Source organism: Haplochromis burtoni, unplaced genomic scaffold (assembly GCF_018398535.1).
Source record: "Haplochromis burtoni strain Fernald_Lab_line unplaced genomic scaffold, NCSU_Asbu1 Contig_623, whole genome shotgun sequence".
Classification (NCBI taxonomy): Eukaryota; Metazoa; Chordata; class Actinopteri; order Cichliformes; family Cichlidae; genus Haplochromis; species Haplochromis burtoni.
In genome coordinates this window covers 190,927-213,985 of record NW_024582984.1, presented here as the reverse complement: position 1 = coordinate 213,985, position 23,059 = coordinate 190,927, and the positions used below count along the sequence as shown (strand labels likewise).

Sequence of the window (23,059 nt, the reverse complement as noted above, 5' to 3'; positions counted from 1 at the left end):
ATCTCTCGAATATTGTTTCTAAGCTCTTAACACCAGTGTACCATCAGACCGTCAGAGATGAGATAGTGCTTCCAGATAGGCAAGTGCACAGACAAAGGGCCAGACAAATAAACAAGTAGGCAGCGACTGCTGTGACCTTTGTGCAGAGATTAGTATGGCCGATCAGCATCGCACAAACAAAAGCAGAGCACAGTCGCACAAGAAGAGGATGACAGGAAAGAGTTCATGGGCAGCTGTAAAAATCAAAGATGTGGCAGAGAAAGCAGAAAATGACACAGTCATACCATAACTCTTGGCCCTTGTAAACATGAAGCATGATTTTTCAAATAATGTTGCCGCGCAGCAAGAAGGTCCTGAGTTCAATTCCACCAACACGCGGGGTCTTTCTGTGTGGAGTTTGCATGTTTTCCCCGTGTTTGCGTGGGTTCACTCTGGGTACTCCGGCTTCCTCCCACAGTCCAAAGACATGCAGTTTGTGGCGATAGGTTAATTGATTAATCCAAATTGCCCATAGGTGTGAATGTGGGTGCGAATGGTTGTCTGTCTCTGTGTAGCCCTGAGACAGACTGGCGACCTGTCCAGGGTGTGCCCCGCCTCTCGCCCTATGACAGCTGGGATAGGCTCCAGGATAAGTGGAAGTAAATGGATGGATGGATGTTTGCTATAAATCCAGGATGTCAAACTGATTTTACATTATGGGGCACATACGTCTCGCTTTCATCATAAACAGTCCAAACTCCCTTTTCTGTCAGTGTAAAGATGTTTAACTACACATTTAATCCCATTTAAAATAAGAAAAAGAAGTTTAATTTCAATTTGATGTCTCAGTTGTTCTACATGATAAAAAAAATTGCTGCTGTAGTAAATAAAAGAAATCTGTTAGCATAAATAAATAAATGTGTAAAATTACAGAAAAACGTTCATGTGGCTCGCTACACGGACTCTACTGCAGTTACAATTACTGGAGAGTAATTCATAATTAATAAATCATCATTAAGAAATATTTCTAATATAGAAATGTCTTTGTATTGTTACTTTGGCGTAGTATGGCCATTGGGGGGGCAGAATCTGGCCCTTATGTTTGACACCCCTGCTAAAAACTGTGTATTGATGAAGTAAATTGCCATTCAAACAGATTCAATTAATTTTTGTTCTTTTTTGCATGGAAAATTTACATGTAATTAAATTACTTAAACATAAACATTTTAGACACTCGAGGCCACACACTGCATGCACATCTACAAAGAAGTATTGGCAAGTAATGATTTTGTATTTCATTAAAATCATGCTAGGTATACAGACAAACATACACTGTACGGATGCCAAATAGTTATCCCTGTGTCCCTGAATTTTGTTTAGAGGTCAGTCCCTTTAACAGAGTAAGCAGGGCCTTAGGAAACTGAGGCCACACAAACACAATGTGCACACACAGAGCAATAGGACGACAGGGGGGCAGCAGGAGGGGGCAAGTGCCTCATCAGTACACTACAGAGACCTGGTTAACACACTATATACCAGTAATCTGACACTCACTGTGGTAGCATCTGATGTTAGTGCAGCCAGATACAGAAGAGTAACGCAAGAGGGGTTTTTTTGTGAAACCACAAAACAAATTTGGAAAAAATTCCAGAAGTAAGTCAAGGAGTGATAGTAAGGGAGAGCGTTGTCCGGGGTGCGGTTTTCCCCCTCTAACTCACCTGTATGTGTGAATTCAGCCCATCCTAATTTCTGCTCCCTCTCGTCCTCCTTTTCCCTTTCCTTCTCCTGACTACGGTCCCCCGTCCATCTTGTCTGTTTGTCCCTCCATCCTCTGCTCTGACCAAACTATCTTATCTGTTCCTCCTTTTTTACTTAAAGAAACGCGGTCAACCTGGCCGTGCTAAAACTCAACGAGCAGGGCCTGTTGGACAAATTGAAAAACAAGTGGTGGTATGACAAAGGAGAATGTGGCAGCGGGGGAGGGGATTCCAAGGTTAGCCCTCTCTGTCTGCCCCCCCCCCACCTCCAGGTGACAGGGGCTGCTCACCAGCTGAGTGGCTCGCGACAGCCCCCGTCCTGGGAGTGTAACACATGCATCTGCCCTGGCAAAGAGTCACGCAGCGTACAGGGAGGATAGAAGAGATAGCTTAAATCTCTTGAGACAACCTGCAGTTGCAAAAATAGGCACATGGTTGCACTGATGTCCACGGTCTGTGACTTTATATATAAGTTCAGACACAATGACAAATGCACTTTGAAGCTTGTTGATACACATACAATGAAAACCCCTGAAATAACTTATTTTTAAATGAATCAGCTGGCTGGACCTGGTAGAGACCCAGAACCCGATTGCTGGAAAATGTAAATATATCCTACTTTCATTTTGAATCATCAGGGGGGGAAATGCTCATTTTCTTTATAATGCATGGAAAAATATCCCTATTCTGAGTAGCTGCCAAAATAAATCAAGCACATCTCATGAAGATAACCATTTTAAAGGTGCTTTGCACTGAACTGGTAACGTCCCTCTGACAGGACAGAGTGCAAAGTAATGGAAAGAGGTTTCCCTGATGGATAGCTGGAATAATAAAGAGAGCAATTACTGTCAAGACAGGAATATTTGCCCCCTAGTGGCAGCTCTGGGAAGAGTAGAGAGAAAACAAACAGTCTAGTTAGAGTCAAATGCAGACACCCCCTGAGAGGCTCAGTTTGACTAAAGGCAGGTGGAGAGATGAATAATTAATAAAACCAAAAAAAACCAATCACAGGATATGTGTGATTTCAGCAATTTGGAACATTTTTCAGCAAAAAAAGTTCTATAGTGTGATAAAGAGTCAAATATTTTAATTTCTAAAAGTATTCAGCTAGATCTTTAACAAAAGTTTCATTCCTTTAGTCAGTTTGAAAACTGAGAAATTTTAAATGCAGTCTATCAAGTTCATTTGAACAGGAATAAATTCTACATGCTTGTTAGTGGCTGTAATTAGATACAGGCTTTGAGCTAAATGCATGCTAATTAGTTGTTATTTGTCATGTAATTAATATTAATTATTGTTAGTATGCACAACTATATAAACTATTATTGAAACCATCATTAGCAGTGTATATATTTAGATTTTGTCACAAATCAAAACACTGAATAAATAAAACTTTGACTCTGTGATGAATTATTTCAATTCATCTTTAGGAACACAAGAATTTCATTGCCTAGTTTCATCCAAATATCATAGCAGTCCATCGATTTTAGTCACAGCCCAAAGTGGTGGACTGGCAGTAGTCTTCCTGTTAGTGTATTTCGATGATGACTGATTGTTGATGACTGCCAACGGATTAACCCTTTGATGCTCACCCCAAATTTCACAACTAATGGGGTCAAAACAGTCAACCAACCAACAGACAGAACTACCAATTTGTTTTCTCTGATGATATGCATTAGGGAGAGTTTAAAGAAAAGATCATTTCTGCTTCGACGCATGCAAAGTAAGTTTGCGAACTTCTCACTCTCCCAGTTGTGACACAGAGCTAGCCTGATGCCAATAGTCCCGGTTTAATAGTAATTGCCTCTGGATTGTTGTAGGTTGAGCTGGGGCAGCATGGGTGTGTTACCTGAAGTGACAAAGGTGGGTCCCACTCATATGTCTGTAGCTCGCCTTAGCTCCTCGCTCCCCCCAGCCCCTCCTCAACGAGCATACACACATGTATTCAGTGGGATCCATGCTAGGTCACTCAATCTAAGCAAAAGTTTTTCTTTGTTACTGAGATGTGCAATGTAAATGAGAAATACTCTAATAACATAAAATAACATGACCTATGATGTTATTTATGTTATTTTTACACGCGAAGAACCCCGGTAAACCTTGCAGTTTTGAAACTGAGCGAAGCAGGCGTCTTAGACAAACTGAAAAACAAATGGTGGTATGACAAGGGAGAGTGTGGACCCAAGGACTCTGGAAGTAAGGTCAGTCTCACGCTGCTGTGGCCCGCAGAACGCTAGCCTGAAACTCTCATCATGAATACTACTGCAACTACTGTCTTAGAAATAGCATTTTAAGCACTTTAGATATTTCTTGAATGTGCTCCACATTAAAATTAAAAGAGTCTTTTTGGATGGTGGACCACATTTACCTCATTTTAAATACAAATGAAGACAACAGTCTTCTTCAGTCTCTGTAGCAATCTGAGGCAATTCCATCTTCACATCAGTTATGTTGAAATATATTAAAATATGTAAAATCAACAATCTTCACTTCCATGTTTCTATTTTAATCTCATATGCTAGTCCATTCCACATGAGAATGGCACTGATCCTTATGCATCAGCAATATTAACTTGTTGCAATTACTGTCTCCATTTTATATTTGAGATTTAATCAGGGACCAGCTCCCTTGTTTTCTATTAATTTAAGAATGTTTCCATAATGTCTAAATTGTTATTATTTCCTCAAAACTTTTGTTGAAAGAAGTCAGTCAAAATAAAATGCAATGATCAGCTGCTACACTCATTTGACTGGTTAAATTGACATGCTGTAAAATCAGTTCTGGAGTGTGGACAGGAGCCCAGCTACACAAATATATATACATTTTTAATAAGGTAAAAACAGAATGTTGCATTTATCATTAATAGAGTTTATATCACTAATAAATAATATAATGAGCTATAAGCTAAGCTAAAAACGAAACACAACAAAATTATGTTTCTATATCTATAATTACGCTTTAGTATTTGTATAAATGGATCTAAATTGCCAATGAATTACAATTACAAAGCAACTGGGAAATAACCAGGGAGTTCATACTGCATACCTCCCCTGTTAAAAACATCAATCAAAATTATATTCAAATTTTTTCAAAGTTAAACCTAAAAATTGTTGCTAAACAGTTTTGGGGGTTTTTTGCCCTGCTATAAATATTTGACATGGGAGTTGCTTTAAATTTTAACTAAAGTACTGGAGCTTTTCCAAAAAATAGAGCAAAGTAAAATCCCCGCTCAGATTAAAATCTTGCTCTACAAATAATTCACTCTTGCTGCTCTATTTTGCACACTGTAACATTTCTAGAACTGTTGAATGTTTTGTAGCTGTAGTGATAGATTTGTAGTATACAGTATTTGTGGAGTAGCAGATGTGGTGGCAGTAGAGATTAAAGTTTTATATGAGTAGTATGTCAGTTTATATAAGTAGAATGTATTACTGTGATCATTTATGATAATACCATAACTTCAGTACCTGTAACTATATTAATTTATCTGGTATATTCTCCATTTCTCTGTGTCTAACTTACTGTATCTGCTTTTCTTTGTCTGCTTTTTCCCTCATTTTCCCTTTCCCTCTGATCATTCCCTATTCTGTCTCCACCTTCCTCATTGCACCACTCTCCTTTTACTGCTCTCACCTTGAGCCTACTCAACGTCTCACCTCACTTTTCCTCTTCTTCTCTACTCTTCCTTCCTGTCTACCCACCACTTCTCCTCTACCTGTCCTACTACTACTACCCTTTCATCTTTTAAACACATGTTCCTTGAATCCTCCCTCCCTCCCATCTCTTCAGGACAAGTCGTCCCAGGCTCTGAGCCTGTCCAACGTGGCTGGGGTCTTCTACATCCTTGTGGGCGGCCTGGGCCTGGCAATGCTGGTGGCCCTGGTCGAGTTCTGCTACAAGTCACGGGCCGAAGCCAAGCGCATGAAGGTGGACCTTAGCCCCCCCCACTGCCCCAGCCCCTCCCCCAGCACCCAGAATCTAGCCACTTATAGGGAGGGGTACAACGTGTACGGCTCCGAGGGGGTCAAGATATAGGGGTAGGATTTAGAGGCTCCCGTATAGGTGGGGTAATGGTGGTGTTGAACATGGTGGTGGTGCTGTAGATTTTGTACCGACGAGGCTGTCGCAGCAGCCCCACGCAACCGTGTTGTTCTTCATGTGGTGATGAGTATGTGGTCAAGCATTGTGGAACCAATGTACTTTTTAATTAGTTTTTTTATGTTTCCTGCTTAATTTTGGCTGTTTTGGTTATTTATTTATTTATTTATTTATTGGCAGAATATTTTCTTAGACTTTTGGGTTTAAATTTGGTTTGCGTTTTGTCACGGTTACGTCACCCTGGGCTAGACTGGGGTTAGATTTATGTGACCGCAGATTTGGTTCCATCGTCTTTGGCTGCAGATGATCATGATGGTGATGATGATGATGACAGTGGTGGTGATGCTCTTGGTTAATGACTAGGCACCTGCATTGTAATTTTCAGATAACATATTGAAGCCGCGATGCACAACTCCAGCATTAAATACATTTTGATTTTTTAGAATCTTTTTATTTTGAATGAATAAATTAATGACTATATTATTTATTAATTATTTATATATTAATTACCGTAATTAATGGTGTTGGTTTATTATCTTATTTCACATGTGACATCTTGAGTCCCTTCTTTAAAAGTTTCAAGTTTATTAATGCTAAAAACGTCTTCGTTATCCTCATCTGCTGATGTGTTTTCTTGGTTAAACTTTCACAAGGTTTTAGGGATTATCTATTTTCATTTTTTCACCATCCTGAGAGCAAAAGTTTGTTAATTTGGTAGCCCTCATTAAAATCTGTGACTGCTTCCAGCTACAAATTAATTAGCTAGTGTGCGGACACCAATTACCGTGGATTTGGGTCTGACTTAAAATATTTTTACCCAAAATGTGACAGACATCTTATGATGAAAAGCATTATTAAGATATTTATATAACTGTAGATGTCCGTTCTTTCAGCATAACTAGACATCTCATTACTCCCTCTAGCACCACTGCAATACCAGACAAATGGGTAGAGTGGGTTGTTAATAGCACATGAACGCAGATAGAAATTTGTGTTTGGTCCCTCTTAAGACCAGTTAGTGTTGAGCCAATTCAAACTAATTTAGAGCACGTCTGGTCTTCTGAAAGCTTCAGCAAAGTTGCTGCTGCGCCACATTCCCCCTGAAAAATTACCTTAATCAGTAGAAGTACAAATTCTTGAGGGAGACATAAAATGGCAAGGTGATTTTTTTTAAGCCAACAGCAGCTTTTAATTGCTTTTATTTATTAATTAATTATTTATATATCTTTTGTCTGTAAAAACTTTATTTTTCCATTTATCTTAATTTCAAGTGGAAAGATGAATACAGATATTAACGTACGTAAAAGCTAAATTTTCCAACTACCACATTGTTTGTTAGGTATACCTTTTCAGTTATTATTAATGCAATCCAATCAGCCAATCACATGACAGCAACTGAATGCATGTAGGCAGGTGGACATGGCCAAGACACCTCCTGAAATTCAAAAGTGATTTCAGAAACTGCTGATCCACTGGGACTTGTCCCACACTATCATCCCACTGCTTTGAGTTAACAAGCAACAGTGAATCAAATCTGAAGAGTCTCATTTTCTCCTAAACATTTAGATGGTAGCCTGCCTTGTATCAAAGTTTCATGTTGCTGCTGGTGGTGTAATGGTGTGGAGGATATTTTTTGGCACACCTTGGGAAATTTAAACACCATGTCCAGCTTGAGTACAGTTTCTGACCATGTCCATCTCTTTTTCTGAGCAGAGTGTACCCAACTTCTGATGGTATAATAGTATAATACACCATGTCACAAAGCTTGAATCATATCAAACTGGTTTCTTGAATATGAGTATAAGTTCACTGTATTCAAATGGCCTCCACGGTCATCAGATTTCAATCCAATAGAGCATCTTTAGGGTGTGCTGGAACAGACCCACAAAATGTGCAGCAACCATGTAAAGCTATCATGAAAATAAGGATTAAAACAATCTGAGGAATGTTCCCAACACGTTATTGAATCTATGCCACAAGAATGAATACAGCTCTGAACGCAAAACTGGATCCAATCCAGTGCTAGCAAGGTGTACCTTATGAATTGGCTGGTGGGTGTATACTAAGGTACAGGTGAACACAATGGAAATCCTTTGTGCTAAAAAGTATACGCAAACACCATGAGTCTAAATGATCTGTTAATTCATTCCTTTTATTAAATGTGTTAATTCCATTTGAATTTATAATAGAATAGCCCTTTGTTGTCATTGTACAATACCAAAATATAATATAATATAAATAGCAGACAGCAGGAATAAATATAGAGAAATTTATACAAAAACAATACAAAGGCACACATTGAAGAGCAAGTTCCAAGTTACCAGTCTCATCTCTGCTGGCTTTTAGTTGATATTGTGTATCATCTACTCTACGTCTCTATTGTGTCATCCAATACCTGGAGTTGTGCATCCTTACTGCAGACAGACAAAAAAGGCACTTTGGCTTTCCAGCTCTGACAATTTCAAAACAGCCCGGTTACTTACTTAGTTTTAATGCAGACGAATAATTGATGAAGCAAGTACTTCATATGGAACAGCTACTCTGTGATGTGGTTGCAACATGACTCATGTTTATTGTTATATAAAGGAGCAATTAACTAAAGTGAACAGAAAACACTGAACATTTCAGTGCGTAGGAAACCATTTAGAGGCATTATGAGGTCATACTTGATGTTCACCTTGAGGAAAGCAGCAAAATCGATACAGAGGATGCAAAAATAAGGAGAGCTAAATGCGCACTGAATGTTGGCTCTTGACATAAGCTGACAGTTTTGAATACGATGGAGAATTCACCAAAGACAAACCACTTTCACAGCGGACCATTTTGGACCACACTCAAAAGTAACAACACTGATGTTAACAGCAATTCCCCAAATGATTATGGTCTGCTATCAGTCATACAAGAATATTTCAAAGAGCAGTGGTACCACACAAAAGAAATTAAATGCATAGGTTATTTAAAAATTCCATGTCTTCTCTTTAATTCTACACTTCACAACCCTTAAAATAAGAAAGCCATACAACGGAAAGGGGAATTAAATAATACACAACATTATTTTCAGATGTTATCTTGTAATTCAAGTATACAAAAGTTCACACAAGAACACCTGATTCGAAGTTTAAGATTAAGAATGTACTATTTTTCTTTGCTAGCATCGTTTAAACAGATTATTGCCTCTAGATGTTCAGTGTACTCAGTTTGAAAACCTCTAACATGATTTAGCAGGCGAGAAATTTTAAGAAAACAAAACATCCCAGAGTAGCTCATCTGTGTGAAGTGTCACCCGACTCTGAGCAGTATAGCCAGTCACTCCCTCTCTATGAATTTGAAACCCTGGAAGAAAAATCACTCCTTCCCGTTGTCCCTCTGTCTTTCCAAAGTCCTCACCATTTCAATCCTGTCCTTCCAAATCCACACCCGAGTCTGTCAGGTTACTGAAACCCAGAACCCAAAAACGCATGGTCACCTATGAAATGCAGTTGTCTACAACACAAACCCTTCTTGTCTATAGTGTACATGTTTGTGGATTGTTGCCTGCCTCTGTATGCTACAGTAGCATTTGCACAGCGTGGTAGCCTCTTAATGAGATTTGAATGTGCAGTTTAGGGTGCTTTCACACCTCATCTGTTTAACGTAATTCAAAAAGAGGATTAGAGCTTTTTATTTTCTAAAATACAAATGAATACTAACATCAAATCAAAACATTTTACATCGTTCTCTAGATAACCTCTAATTTGGTGTCAAAAACAAACTTAAAGGTTTCCTGTCGCGTTTTTTATCATTAGTACCACAATGTATGATTGCTTGTTTTATTTTATTTTGTTTGCATCATGCACAAGAATGCACATGTACTCTTGCTAGTAATCGCTTAGCACAGCAATTCACAAAAAAGAGAAGAAGTGCTAGCAAGTAAAATGTAAATTAGAGTTCAGTCAGCACCACTGTGGTGTAAAGATGTTATTTCCATTTGCAGTGGTTTATATTTGGAGAGCATTGCTCTCTTCTGGGACTTCCCTACCCTTTCTCATGCATATGTGGAAAGCATAAGTCAGGGAGAGCACTCCTCCCTGCCGTTCCATCTGCATATAGGAAAGCTGCAGGAAGGCTGAGCACAAGCAAGAGCCTTGATATGGATCTAAGCAGGCATTAAGGACAACAGCAAATTACTGATTAAGTCGGACACAACAAGAAAGGAGGAGATGGATTGGAGGTGGGATGCAAAGCTGCTTGCAGATGCATGCATTACATAGCACACTCGGTCAAGATGTCACATAACAAGAAGCCTACATTCTAGGCTTTTATTAGCAGCTTTTATAACGCTCCCACAGCCTCAATGAATGAAAGTTTTTAAAAAGTAATGAATAAACTTTTTCTTTTTAAATGAAGTTTGTTTACACGAGAACTCTACAGGTCACCTTTAACAAGTGCAATTTCAAAATTTGATATTTTCCAGGCTATTGAACTGAAATCCATGACCCTTTTTTTATTTTGGTTTGTTTAATAATTAAAAAAAGGAATAAGCTTCATGTCTCATATTTGGTCAGCATTTTACAATAAGAGACTTGTTTAGCCACGTACGACTTTACTAACTACTTTAATTTAGGGGACACCTGAAGGGGAGGTTACGGTGAAGCAATCCTGAAGTAATAAGGAACTGCTGAGTTAAGTAGCGTCTCCCAGCTGGGTATTTGGTAAATAATCATTTTTATACTATAAAATCCAGCATCAGGCATTATTAGGGTAGAACTGATGAATAACTCATTAACTACTGGGTTGCTCCTTATTCATTCATTTACTACTACAGCTTCTATTCCTACAACCAAGCACTTGTTTGTGTCTCTTATTGTAACGTGTTTTCCTTATATGTTGATCTAATGGTCTTTTTAGAGGGATCAAAAAGATGCTGACTAGAATTTACCCAACCACAGGCTAATGTCTTTGTTACTTTTGTTAAACACCCTTGAATACAAAGACATGTACTGAATAATAATAATAATAATAATAATAATAATAATAATAATAATAATAATAATAATAATAATAATAATAATAATAATAATAACAAGTGTAAAAGGGAAATTAAGTACATGATCAGTTTGAGAAGCGGCAAATGTTTCAAATTTTTATTTGATCAATTATTTAAAAGAAGAATCCATCATCAGAGTTGCCTCTGATTAGCTTGATAATTAATTAAATCCTTTATTTGGTTCCTGTAGCACTGGTTTGCTTATGTACAAACTCCAAACAGCGAAACCTTCTCAATATAATTTTAACTATTTCAAATATTTTATATGTCTACGTGATCGCGCCCTGAGACCTTTTTTTTGTATTTGTGAGCCTAATATGTGTAGTGTGTGTACAGGCACATGCATGTGTAAGTGCTTTTTGTGCATGTGTTTTTACAGAAAGTTGTCGTTTTAGTTGTTGTTGCATTTGCTGTGTGGTGTTTCTGTTTATGAGAGTGTTTTCTTTTTCTCAAACAATATCTCCACTCTGCTATTTCCTCCCCTTCTCCTGTCCTCCCTTTCATCTCTCCTCATGTAGCTGTCTTTTTCTGAAGCCATGCGGAACAAGGCTCGTCTGTCCATCACAGGAAGTGTGGGGGAGAATGGCCGCGTCCTGACGCCAGACTGCCCCAAAGCTGTGCATGCTGGCCACGCCTCCCTCCGACACCCCGGCCTTGCAGTGGTCTCCTCTGGACTGCCCTGAAAACCAAAAAACACCTGCCGTGCCTTAACAACACACAAACATACTAGGACTTCGACAAAGACCCAAACACACACTTACATACAAAAAGATCTATATATATATTCTCACACACCCGCACGTACATGATCATAGCAACAGAAGCTCAAATATTCAGATACAGAGAAACACATTTTTACATGAAACACACACACACCGCATCATCATTTCACATTTCCTGCTGCCACTGACTCATTTTACAGAAGACTGATGAATACAACTGTGGAGCGAACGGTGTAGAAACAGAGCAATGGACAACTATGGCGTCACACTTGCCTGCAGCATTCTTTTCTTTTTAATTTTCTTTCTTATCTTTTTTTTTGAGAGGATGCCAATATCGCGAGATCATCGAACCAACAGGAAAGCCAGCACAGATTCCCATGAACAATGAGCTGTGAACACGACCATAAAACTGATCATGATGATGACAGTGATAAAGATGATGACCACAGCCGACGAGAGGAAAAAAAACAAAAAACAGACAACCAAACTACTTAGCTCCCACTCTCTCGTCATTGGACAATAAGCCACACCCCCTTAACAGCGCCTTACTAAGACGACAAACATTGTTTTCATCATAATCATCATCACGGTCGTCATCAATTTAACTTGCCTGCGAAGAGTGCCAGCTAGTATAACCCTTAGAAGACCAGAAAACTGTAAGCTTGAACATTTGGACTACTCAGCCATGGACTGCTCAAAATGAATGAAAATGCTTACAGAATGGTTTCTCTCCCCAAACCAGCGAGTTAATCGATATAGAACAGAAGTAACCTCCAAAACACAGACTACACAGGGGTTTGTAAAAGAAAAAAAAAACGTGGTAATTCATGGAGCCCCTCATCAACAGCATCAACATGACAGTAGAAATTCTAAATAGCAAAGTGATGAATACTTATTTTCCCGAGTGGGTGAGGTTGATAAATAGAGAAAAAAAAAAAAAAAGAAATACATGGGCAGATCTCAAATGGCTTCCTAACAAAGTGTTTCTCAGCCTGACAACTGGGATCTTACAGACGTTTGCAGACGAAATGAGCGAGACGTTTGAAATACGTTGGGTAAAAATCTTTAAAAATGTGGGAATGCATTCATTTTCCACTGTAAAAGGTAAAAGGATATTTGAACTATAAAGGCCAACTTTGACAATTTCCAATTCAGTTCAACTCAAATGGGCAGTTTGGTTGTTATTTGAGATCCTCCATTTTTTCCAGTCGCTGGGAAAAGGTACCATATCAGAGAGCTTGCTTTTTAAAACTGTTGTAAATAACTGCGTAGCAAAACAGAATTCACCTGTCTTTTTTAATCATCTTAGATAACAATTCATTGCAATAATGAATATAAAAAATGCCACTACTTGTAATTAAGATGAAATTTTTTTTATAAATCTACATATTATATATAATACAAATAAATAAATATATATATATATATATATATAAAAGCCTATAGAGAGCTATAGAAAACATTGATCACTGATTGTCAGAGGCCATGGCATACATTCTGTTCAATGGCTGTTTTTTGATAACTTGAAAATATTGAAATACCACCGTTTTCATGTGTCCGAAACAACACTGAATGTCCATCTGGCACTCACAGAGACACACACATGGAAACATGCGCACATACATAGTTGCATAGACGCGGTCGGCTCAAACCATAGAACCATTAGTTATTCACTGCTTTACACTGTCTAATAGTGTCTTTACCCCCCTCAAATCTATGTTTTGTTAGCTGCAAAGCCACTTGAAACAATGTAAAAATGCCACTGTTTATGACTGTACGTAGAGGCGGTAGATCAGTTTGACTGCTGTACTGCTGGGAAATAGTTTGGGGCATTTTCAAAAGTGTAGCACTAATGGTGCTTTTATTTTTTTTAAATCACATTTTGTCATCGCGTTTCGTTCACATTCATGTTCAAACTGAACGGGTTTGCGCTTCAATAAGTGGACTATGTTTTCCCCTGAATCTATATGGTACGGTACATTTTTGGGGACCTGAAAATAGAAAAATGCATATTGCATTACAGACCGGTGTGTAGGTGTTAGTGACATCTGGCTGTCAGATTGGAGACTGCAACCAGCAACAAACTTACAGTCAACGTCATTTCAACAGAAAAACACAAAGGCCCTCTGGCATTTGGTTGGTCCAAACCTGGCAATATCCAATGAAGACGAGCTGCTTCCTGTGTATGTATGAAGGGCTCATTCTAGAGTAATGAAACACAGTCATTCCCAGGTACAGGTTGTTATATAATGATGAAAACATGCTTAAAGAAGCACTCTAAATCCTGCACACTGATCCTTTAATATCTGAGGATATCTTGGTAAAAAAATAAGGGAAGTAAATTAGTGCAGTTATTATACTGCAATACAGCTAAAGCATGATGCTTAAGATCTGTGTCATAATGCAGCCCGATACTGTATGTTTATGTTTTTTGCCCTTCCAATTTTGTTATTTTATAGTTTGTCCTTTACCCTACCTCTCACCTGCTTAGGCCATCATTGTTCCTTCCCCACGTTTTGTCTTGTCTTCCTTTGGCTCGTGTCTCCCCTAACATGCAAAAAGCTCTGTACATAGCACATCTCAAGAATGATTTCTTGAAAATATTTCAATTTCTTGCCCTAATCCAATGCAAAGTAACAGGCTAGAGATTAATCAAGAACCTGAGACACCGGTTGACAATCTGAGTTTCTTCTAGCTCTGCGTTCTCAGCGTTGCTTTCCTTCTGTATCATAACCTTGTCTGTTGAACTCGCACCTCATCTTGTATTAGTCCTGCATCAGATCTATTCAAGCCAAACAGACAAACACATAAACAGAAAAGAACCTCTTGAATCTACATGTATTTCAGACAACAGATTTAAACTATCCATAAATTTTACCAGTAAAGTAGAAATTTTCTACTCACTTCTCGGCCGAGGGGATCAGGAGCCTGCAGAAGTACTGCACCAATCCAGCATGAGAAAAAATGCTCAAATAGTGGGTTTCTTACAGTTATCACTAATCCAGCTCACTAGACCAGAAACACCAGACACTTCAACCTCACATGATACTGTTGCCTTTTCTTTCTTTTTTTTCATTTATTTTATTTTTCACCACCAGAGCATAAGATTTTGTGCGAAGACAGCAAAAAGCTGACCGGTGGGTTGTCAATGCTCTGGCTTTAACAGTTTCTTTCTTCCTTTATTTCTTTCTTTCCATCAGTTTTCTTTTTTCTAGTAAAACATCAATGCTCAATCTCCTGTCTCTGTCTGTGCTTATTTATCCAGTAATCTCAATTCTACACCTCCAACAGCAGAACGGTGGATTCATTTTCAACCAGATGATGAAATTGATATTGATCGCTTTATTTAATGGTTTGTTTCACAATGAAAGATCCATAGTCAAATATACTTAACTGGACTGAGGTAAGTACTAACTAAGCAGTATGAAACATGAGAAAAAAGCAACATAGAAAGAAGGAAAGAAGAAAGCCAAGGAGTTCTACAGTTTGGACAGATTTAGACAGACTCCCAACAAAAGTACTGGATTAACTTTGGAATTGCAATCAACTTATAGCCACAGTTTTCAGGGATTCAGAAGTAACTGGAAAAAATTTAATTTTATCAATTTTATTGTTTTTATCTATTTATTTATTTTACATGAAAGTGATTTGAACTCGATCCCTGTAGTCTAGAAACCCTGAGCATCACCAAATGCTGTGTTTCCTCCCGTGAGATGCTCTGTTGCTGCTTGTTTGTGGGTCTTTCTCCATTTTTGTATTTAATAATTGAAAAGCATGCTCTACTCATATCAGGTGACTGACTTCACCATTGAAATATACAGATTTTTTATTTTTTTTTGCCTTGAGAAACGCTTGGTTTTCTTGTGTATGACTTGAGTCATCATCCTTTTCACTGTGAAGTGCTGTCCGTTCAATTTTGCAGCACTTGGCTGAATCTGAGCAACGAGAGTCAACAGCTCCACTGGCACTCATACATGCCCATGCCTTATCATTGCCTTCACCATGTTTGATAGGTAATGTGCTATGTTTTGAATCACGAGCTGTTTCTGTCAGTCTTTATACTTTTCTCTTCCCATCATTTTGGTACAAGTTTAATTTGGTTTAATCTGTCTTTTAGACATTTTATGTCAAAGTCTAATCTGAGCTCCTTGTTCTTGAGCATAACCAGTGGTTTGCACCCTGTTGTAAACTCTCTGTATTTATATTCAGGAAGGCATCTGATAGTCAACTTTAACAGTGAAATTCAAACCTTCTTAAAAGTCTTCTTCACTTAGGTTGATGTTGAGGTTTTCTTAACCAAGTAAATAATTTGCATCTGCTTTAGCTGACACATGTAGTCTTTTAGGTCTTTTTAAGACTATAACAGATCGCTGATTTTACCACCCTTAAGGTTTGTCTATCTCTCTGATAGATTTGTTTTTATGGCCTAATGATGGCATGACCTCATACTGAGAGCTACAGTTAACATCTACCAAATCCAAATTAAACACAACACTTGGAATCATCTACAGATCTTTTATCTGTATAATTACTTTTGAGCCTCAATCACATCTTCAGTCACATATTGATTGTTAACTGTGGCCAGTTTTTTTGCCTCAGCTGCCACTGTTATTTGAAGAGATAAGAAAACAGAATTCAATTGACTGCAATCTGTATGTTGTTGAAATCTCCCAATTCTTTGAATCTTTGGGCTGAAGGAAGGACAATACTCGGTGTATTTATGCTCAATCAACAATCATTTATTTCCATACAATTCAACACTTATGAGCATAAGGACCATCATGATGGGGAGAGCTGCCTGAAGAGGGTCACAGCAAGTCTCAAAATGGTGACGGGTTGCTCAGCTTTTTATAGTCTCTAGTGGCCCCCATCTAGTCGTAAAAGCCAAAACATCACATTCTTTCTCTGTTACAGCGCCTAAGTTATGACCTCGGCAGTTGTCTCTCTGCTTTCTGTAAGGTGGGGGTATGGAATGTGGTCTGTCTATCTCCCCTGTCTTAGACACAGAGTCTCCTGCTTACAATCTTCTCTTCATGATTCAACAATTAAGCATGTAACACATTCACAGCAGGTCAAGGATACAGAGTGATGCACACTTGTCTAATAAACTAATATGTGAATATGTTCTGTTAACTCAAAAGTATAACAAGAACTAAACTACATACAGCTCACACACTCTATATTAAAGGGTATAATATGATCTACAGCAGTATTCTAATTCAACTACTTTGATTACATATATAAGGTAACATATGATAACCGAATAATATCACAATTCCCCCTTTGATCTCTTTTCTTCAAAGAGATCACTTACAACATACACTCCAGCATTACAAGGTCCAGTTCTTCTTGGTCCTGAGGCCCTCTGTCCCCCTTTAACGGGTGGACCATATGTGGGATGACCTCTGTGTTCACGCAGTTCAGATGCAAGCAAAGTTAGATTTACGACCATAACAGCAGTTACAGATGACACTCCCATCACTCCCCAATTCTCCCACAGCTTTATTTTGGTGCTCCAGTTCTCCACTCCCATTTTAATGCCCCCTTATACCTTTCAAATGTACTTAGACTAGAACCTCTGTCTAAGGAGCTTTTAACCTTCATTTTTATTGCTGCAGCTACCAGTATCTTCCAGTTGGGTGATTCTCAGCTTCTTTCCTCGACCAAGAGCCCCGTTGGTCTGGTGTTCCTGGTTTTCGCCAACCCCTTCATGGTTATTGCTGTGTTTATGGGATCCATCTTCTCCAGGAGCCCAAACGCCATGACACTTGACCCCAGTTGCTGTCTCGGCAGTCCCTACATCTGTCTCTGCTGTGAAGGGTCCTCACATCTCCGTGTCCCCATCTGGTGTCTGTTCCTTTCTCTGCAAGAGACAGAAAACCAAAACACCTCTCTCCCTAGCCTTGATAATCTAATATTGTTATCCATTGTTGTTCTAATGATTCAAATTTGGTTTAAAATATTATGTTCAGGACCTATTCTAATCATAATCTATGTATGTGTAAAAGAAATCAAAAATTAATGAACCATTTCTAAGTGTAACACATTATAAGCTTAAGTTTTACCATAGCTAAATTATTAACCACCACAGAAATAACGTCATAAGATGTTCATAAAACCATTGTTTGATGTTCGGACTCAACTCCCCCCTTTTTGACACACTCCCATGTGTCAATTCATTGGAGCTAGACAATTAAAAGAGAAGGTTAGTGACATCATATCTCAGAAAGTATCAGAAATTCTTCTCTCGAGTACCGTTGCTCCAGCCTTGTCATCCCTGAGGATCCTCAATCCCGGAAATTTCCCTTCTTCCCATGCAATAAAGTCTGTCATCCTTCCATGCCCTGGTAACTGGTCCACCCAGAGCTGTAACATTTTGAAATGTACATACAACAAGCCAAACCACACCTTGGTCACACCAACCCTTTTCTGCCCTGAAGATGTCCAACGCCATCTTAGTCTGGACCAGGGTTGTAATAGTTTTGCAATTTTCATTAGTTTTTATTTTTATTTAGCTTCGACTTCAGATTTTCAATTTTATATCAGTTTTAATCAGTTTTTACCAATTGTTTGCTAGTTTAGTTTAGTTTTAGATTAGTTTCAGTTATAGTTTTAGTTGTGTCTGCAATAATTAAGTGTAGCAAAATCCCAGTCCCATCATATCAGTCATGCTCTTGTGCTTATTTTTTTTTTTTTTTTTTTTTTTTTTTTCTTTTTTTTGGCCTGTCCCGTTTGGCTCTTTTGCCATCAGAATTGTTGTCTAAAGGCAAAGAAAGATGCCCAACGGATTTACTTTACCAAATTGACCATCCCAGCCTTGCCGTAATGGTCCATTTGATTCACCTTTTATTGTTTATTTTATTTTCACTTACTGAATACGGGACAGACTTGACTGGGGGAAAGAAGGGGAGAAAGAAAGAGGGAAAGAGAAACAGCTGAGAAGAGGGACGGGGGAGAAGGGCAAAAGACAAAAACCAACAGAACGGGCAGAGGAAAAAAAATGCATATATCAATCACCTGGATCACCTGCTGAGAAAGAAAAAAGAAAAGCAAGCAGAAGAGAACAAGAGTAATAGAATAAACAACATCACAATGATATATGTGAATATGACAGTAAATACTAAATATTAAACATTATTGTGCAGCACATAAGATCAACAGAACACAGTGTGCTTTGAGGTAGGAGCCAAAAAGGGTGTAGTTTGTGGGTGTGATCACCCGTGTGTACACCTGTGAGGCATGGACGCGCTTGTTTTTTTTTGTTTTTTAAAAGGTTCCTTCATGTAATAATCTGCTAGAGGGTGTGGGGGGGCCACAGCCCCGTCCTCCAGGGCGTGAGGCAGGTATGGAGGAGATCAAAACTCCAGACATCCAGAGGCCCCCAGAACACAAGAGACCAAGGAAGACCAACAGAGGGGCAGCTGCGCCACTGTCCCGGAAAGAGCTGAGGAGAGTCCCAGATGAGGGCTCACTCAGCAGCCGCGGAGCAGAAGCCAGGGGGAGTTGCAGTGACGAGCCCGTGAGCTCCGCCGGCAGCCAGCTGCGCCTGAGTGACCGAGCCCCAGGCCGAGAGGCCGGGGGCACCCCACCTCCGAAGTGGCCCGAGCGAGCCCCAGGCTTATCCTTGGGTATTGTGACTATTAACTCTTGCAGCACCGGGTGCTCCTAATTTTGGTTCAAGTGAATTTATAAACTTTGTGAAGGGAATTGACTCCTCTGCACACTGGAATAAACATAATCAACATGATCCACATTTTACTGCGTGTTATTTCACCATCTTATTGATTCAAATGCTCCATCCTTATGTGGTTTGCGACATTATGTTTATCCACTCTGTCTCTAAATGTTTGAAGAATTTTCAAGTTTGGGGTCAAATTTTAAGAATTTGACCATAAGTGAAAGTTATGGTGTCATCACCCCCTTCGGGGCTTACCTTTCCCAGTTTTGATGATATTCCTCCCTATTCTTTGCAATACCCCCTGTGGTGGCGAGAAACTGTTGGTGTGGTCAAGTGGGTGCTTAGAAACAAAGCTCAGGACAGAACAGTTATCAGTCATGTACTTCATACAAATTTTGCATATGTTTTATTCAATTGATCCTCTGAGTGTAATGGTACATTTTAATTTGAATTTATCCAAACTAAACACAATATTTTCTTTATTTACTTTGCTCTTGTTCTTTTGCAGTACCACATCCTATCACATGTCCCTGTCAATTATATTCTACATTTAATAACTTACTATTTCAATGAGAACCTAAATCACGTGGACCAATGTTTATTATTGCATATCTCTATTCTGAATGTGGCAAGTCATTCATAGGTATTGTTAAAGTTTTGGCGATTTTCCTCTATAAAATTTATTGACTTTTTACAGTGGCCTGCTAAGGTTAATAGTAACATATTCCAGTCATGAGTGATATCAAAGTTTTCTCCACTGTAGCATTTGGCATTCCCAATAATATAACATGATACCTTAATCAAAACACAGCTAATATAGCACAGTTTTCTTAATGCAAACATCAGTAACTCAAATCAGCAACCAAAGTGTTAAGTCTGCAGTTCATACTATGTGAAGCTACAGTCTCCTCCTCCAGTCTCTCTTATCCTCCTGCTCCTGAAAAAACAAAACAAAACGAAGCATCCACCCTTCTCTTGTCGGCTGGGTGAATTGTTTATTGGCATTTACTAATCCTAAAGTGGGTGCAGTCATTGTACTGACATCTAGTGGTGAGATCATACACACTGTACCTTTAAATTCTACTATAGTTGTGTACAGAGGCAAAAAGGGTTATTGCATTTTTTCCACTTCTAAATCTGTAAAACTACTACATGCACAAAATACATGGTTGACTTATATGAATAAATTAGCACTTAATGTTGAGGAAAGTTAATGAAACACTTAACTGCCAAGGTACAACAGGCACAAGTATATAACATCTCCCGATAGAGCAAGTTTAAGAGTGTAAAGTCATTATGAGACATTAAGTACACACAGTTTTAGGCAACTCAAGTCCTGACATAGTCCAAAGCTGCTTTTATCCACATGTACCAGCCAGCAGGTCATAGTCCTCTCTTTACAAATACTCTTTTTCAGGTAAAGATAGAGTGTGCAGGAGCCATGACACATGATCCCCACTTATTCACAAACAGCAACATGTGAATATACAATAATTGTAGTATTTTTGATGCAGGCTTATCCACAACATAAACAAGTGTTAGGATTTCAAGGTCAGGGTTTACTAACCTTGTATTTAATCCCAGATCTACCAACCAAACACCCTTTTCCTGAGGGTTTCTTGTCTTTGAGTGAGATTCTAATCAGAGTCATTCATACCTCAGCCAGACCATCACGCAGCCCAGTTTACTCAGGATTCGTTAGACTAGTTTCTGGCACAGAGATAAACAGCCATTAACCGCCATGGAGCAGGGAGGTTTGCAGAAAGATCTAGCTTTTCATGTATTATCACCAGCACTATGCTCACATTGCTACAGTCAAATGGGAACAGAGTAGGGACCTGGCAGCTTAAAGACCATCACTGTCCAACCAAACTGAGAAGGATACAGTTTCACCATGAACTACTGAGAAATGATCCGCACCCCAGAGCAAAGCGTTAAAAAAAAATCAATTAATTCAAATTCAAATTTATATTTATTTATAGATTTGTTACATGTAAATACTAAATAAAACACGTTGCAAGTAGCAATATAAAAGCAGGCAATAAGACCAGAAGTTACAATGATTATTTAATGATTTTGCACTCATTGAGTTTCTCTAATAAGAAAAATACTTTTACAGTGGAGAATTTAACACCACACCAAACTGAAATAAGTTCATGGATATCATCTAATTGTCTATAGATTGCATGCAGCTTCAGGAACTATTTTAGTGTTTTGTTTCTACATATTTTCTGCTTTTTGCTTTGCACTTAATAAGCAAAAGGATCATAGCAGATAAGGATTACTGTGTCCATTAACTTGACTTAAAAACTAAAAAAGGGTTGGATTTTTGAGTCTGTACTCGTGCCATTACATGATTTTAAACCAAAATGAAATCGCTCAATCAGTGGTTTTGAGAAATCCATTTTTCTCCAGAGACAGATGGAGGTTTTGGGGTTTTTTTTAAGTTTTACAGGACTTCTTATGTGTCTGCCCTGTGTGATACCAACATGTCTCAGTCTCTGCCGCTGTAGACCTGCCGTTATGGGGTTAAAAACTCCCTGCTGTGAGTTTGTCATTTGGGTTGTATTTTTCTTCAGTCCTTGGGGATCTAACACTCTTAATGCAGAGCTATCACCAACAAGCATTTCCCATTATTTCCCATCTCACTCACGCTCTCGCAGAAACCCACACATGCGCTCGCACACCATGCTGTGTTATTACTGACAAGTATTTCCCATTTACTTGAAGATGAAGCAAAATAACAGTTTTGTGGAGTTCCACCGCCCTTTTAACCTTGCACCTTCGTGTGCAAATGCCCACATGTGAACGCTCACATGCCTCCCGTCTGCCTCTTTTATTGTTACTGCAGAGTGACAGCACCCTTTTCACCTTTTTATTTTTACTGACACGATTTATCTTTCTCAGCCTCTGCCTTACCTACGCTCAGCATTATCCCCCTTCTGCTTGGCCCCACCTCATTTCTCCTCTGCTCTCACTGCTCATTCTCTTTATCCTCCCCTCCTCTTGTCATATCTTATTTCTCCTGTTTTGCATTCGTCTCTCAGGGGGAATCCCTGTCACACCGTGATTTGTCATCCACAGCTCCTTTCCCGTTATGACCACCTCCCCTGCTCTCTCTTTTTCTTGAGGCATTTCTCACGATCTGATAGAAGATTAAATTCCAACACTCTTAGCACACACAGGCAGCTCACCGTTGTGCTGGTTTGTTGTTGTTGTTGCCACTGCAGCTGCTAGGGTCTGAATATTTTAAGACTGTTAAGAAGTGGGGTTACTCTAGTACATACTACCTACCTATACGCGTACAGAGCTGGAGTAGCCGCACACAAAAAATGAGATGACAATAAATAAATTCACAGCTGGGATTCTTCAGGGTTGAATTAGTGCAAATTTTCTGGCTGAATGAATAATAAATGAGATTGTTTGTCATTTAATGCCAATGGAAAAAGAATGACTAAAATATTTTCAGTTTCGATTTATGAGTAAATCAAATGGAACTGATTACAAAAAAACAAAAACACTTTGCTTCTGGATGATTGTCTTAGCTTTTTCTGCACACTGTGACAACTAATTGCTGATTTCTCTGACAGTAGTAACACACGCACTGGGAGTCGAGGTCAAATGTCAGATTACATACAAATCCATCATGGCACCAAATTTACTTCACGAGAGTCCAAGGAAGTTAGAAAGAAGCTGCTGAAGGGAGATTTCAGATATGCAGTTGACTGCAAAAAGTAACAGAATTCGTGCATGTGAGAAGCTTTAAATAAAATTTATGAAAAAATATTGCCTCCCTGCA

At 38.8% G+C, this 23,059-nt stretch overlaps 1 protein-coding gene across 4 annotated transcripts in view; it reads left to right on the top strand.

Annotated features, from left to right (window-relative positions):
* The window catches only part of gria4a (glutamate receptor, ionotropic, AMPA 4a), a 68,442-nt gene extending 51,849 nt beyond the window's left edge, over positions 1-16,593 (top strand). Inside the window, exons 15-17 of one of the 4 annotated variants that reach the window (XM_014329784.2) lie at positions 3,823-3,937; positions 5,526-5,663; positions 11,379-16,593. In XM_014329784.2, the coding sequence (XP_014185270.2) occupies positions 3,823-3,937; positions 5,526-5,663; positions 11,379-11,543 (418 nt within the window). In that variant the 3' untranslated portion in view covers positions 11,544-16,593. Of the gene's footprint in view, positions 1-1,857; positions 1,973-3,822; positions 3,938-5,525; positions 5,774-11,378 lie in introns of all 4 variants that reach the window. The other 3 variants (XM_005948892.3, XM_014329786.2, XM_014329785.2) reach the window with 3 other exon arrangements.
* The last annotated feature ends 6,466 nt before the right edge of the window (positions 16,594-23,059 follow it).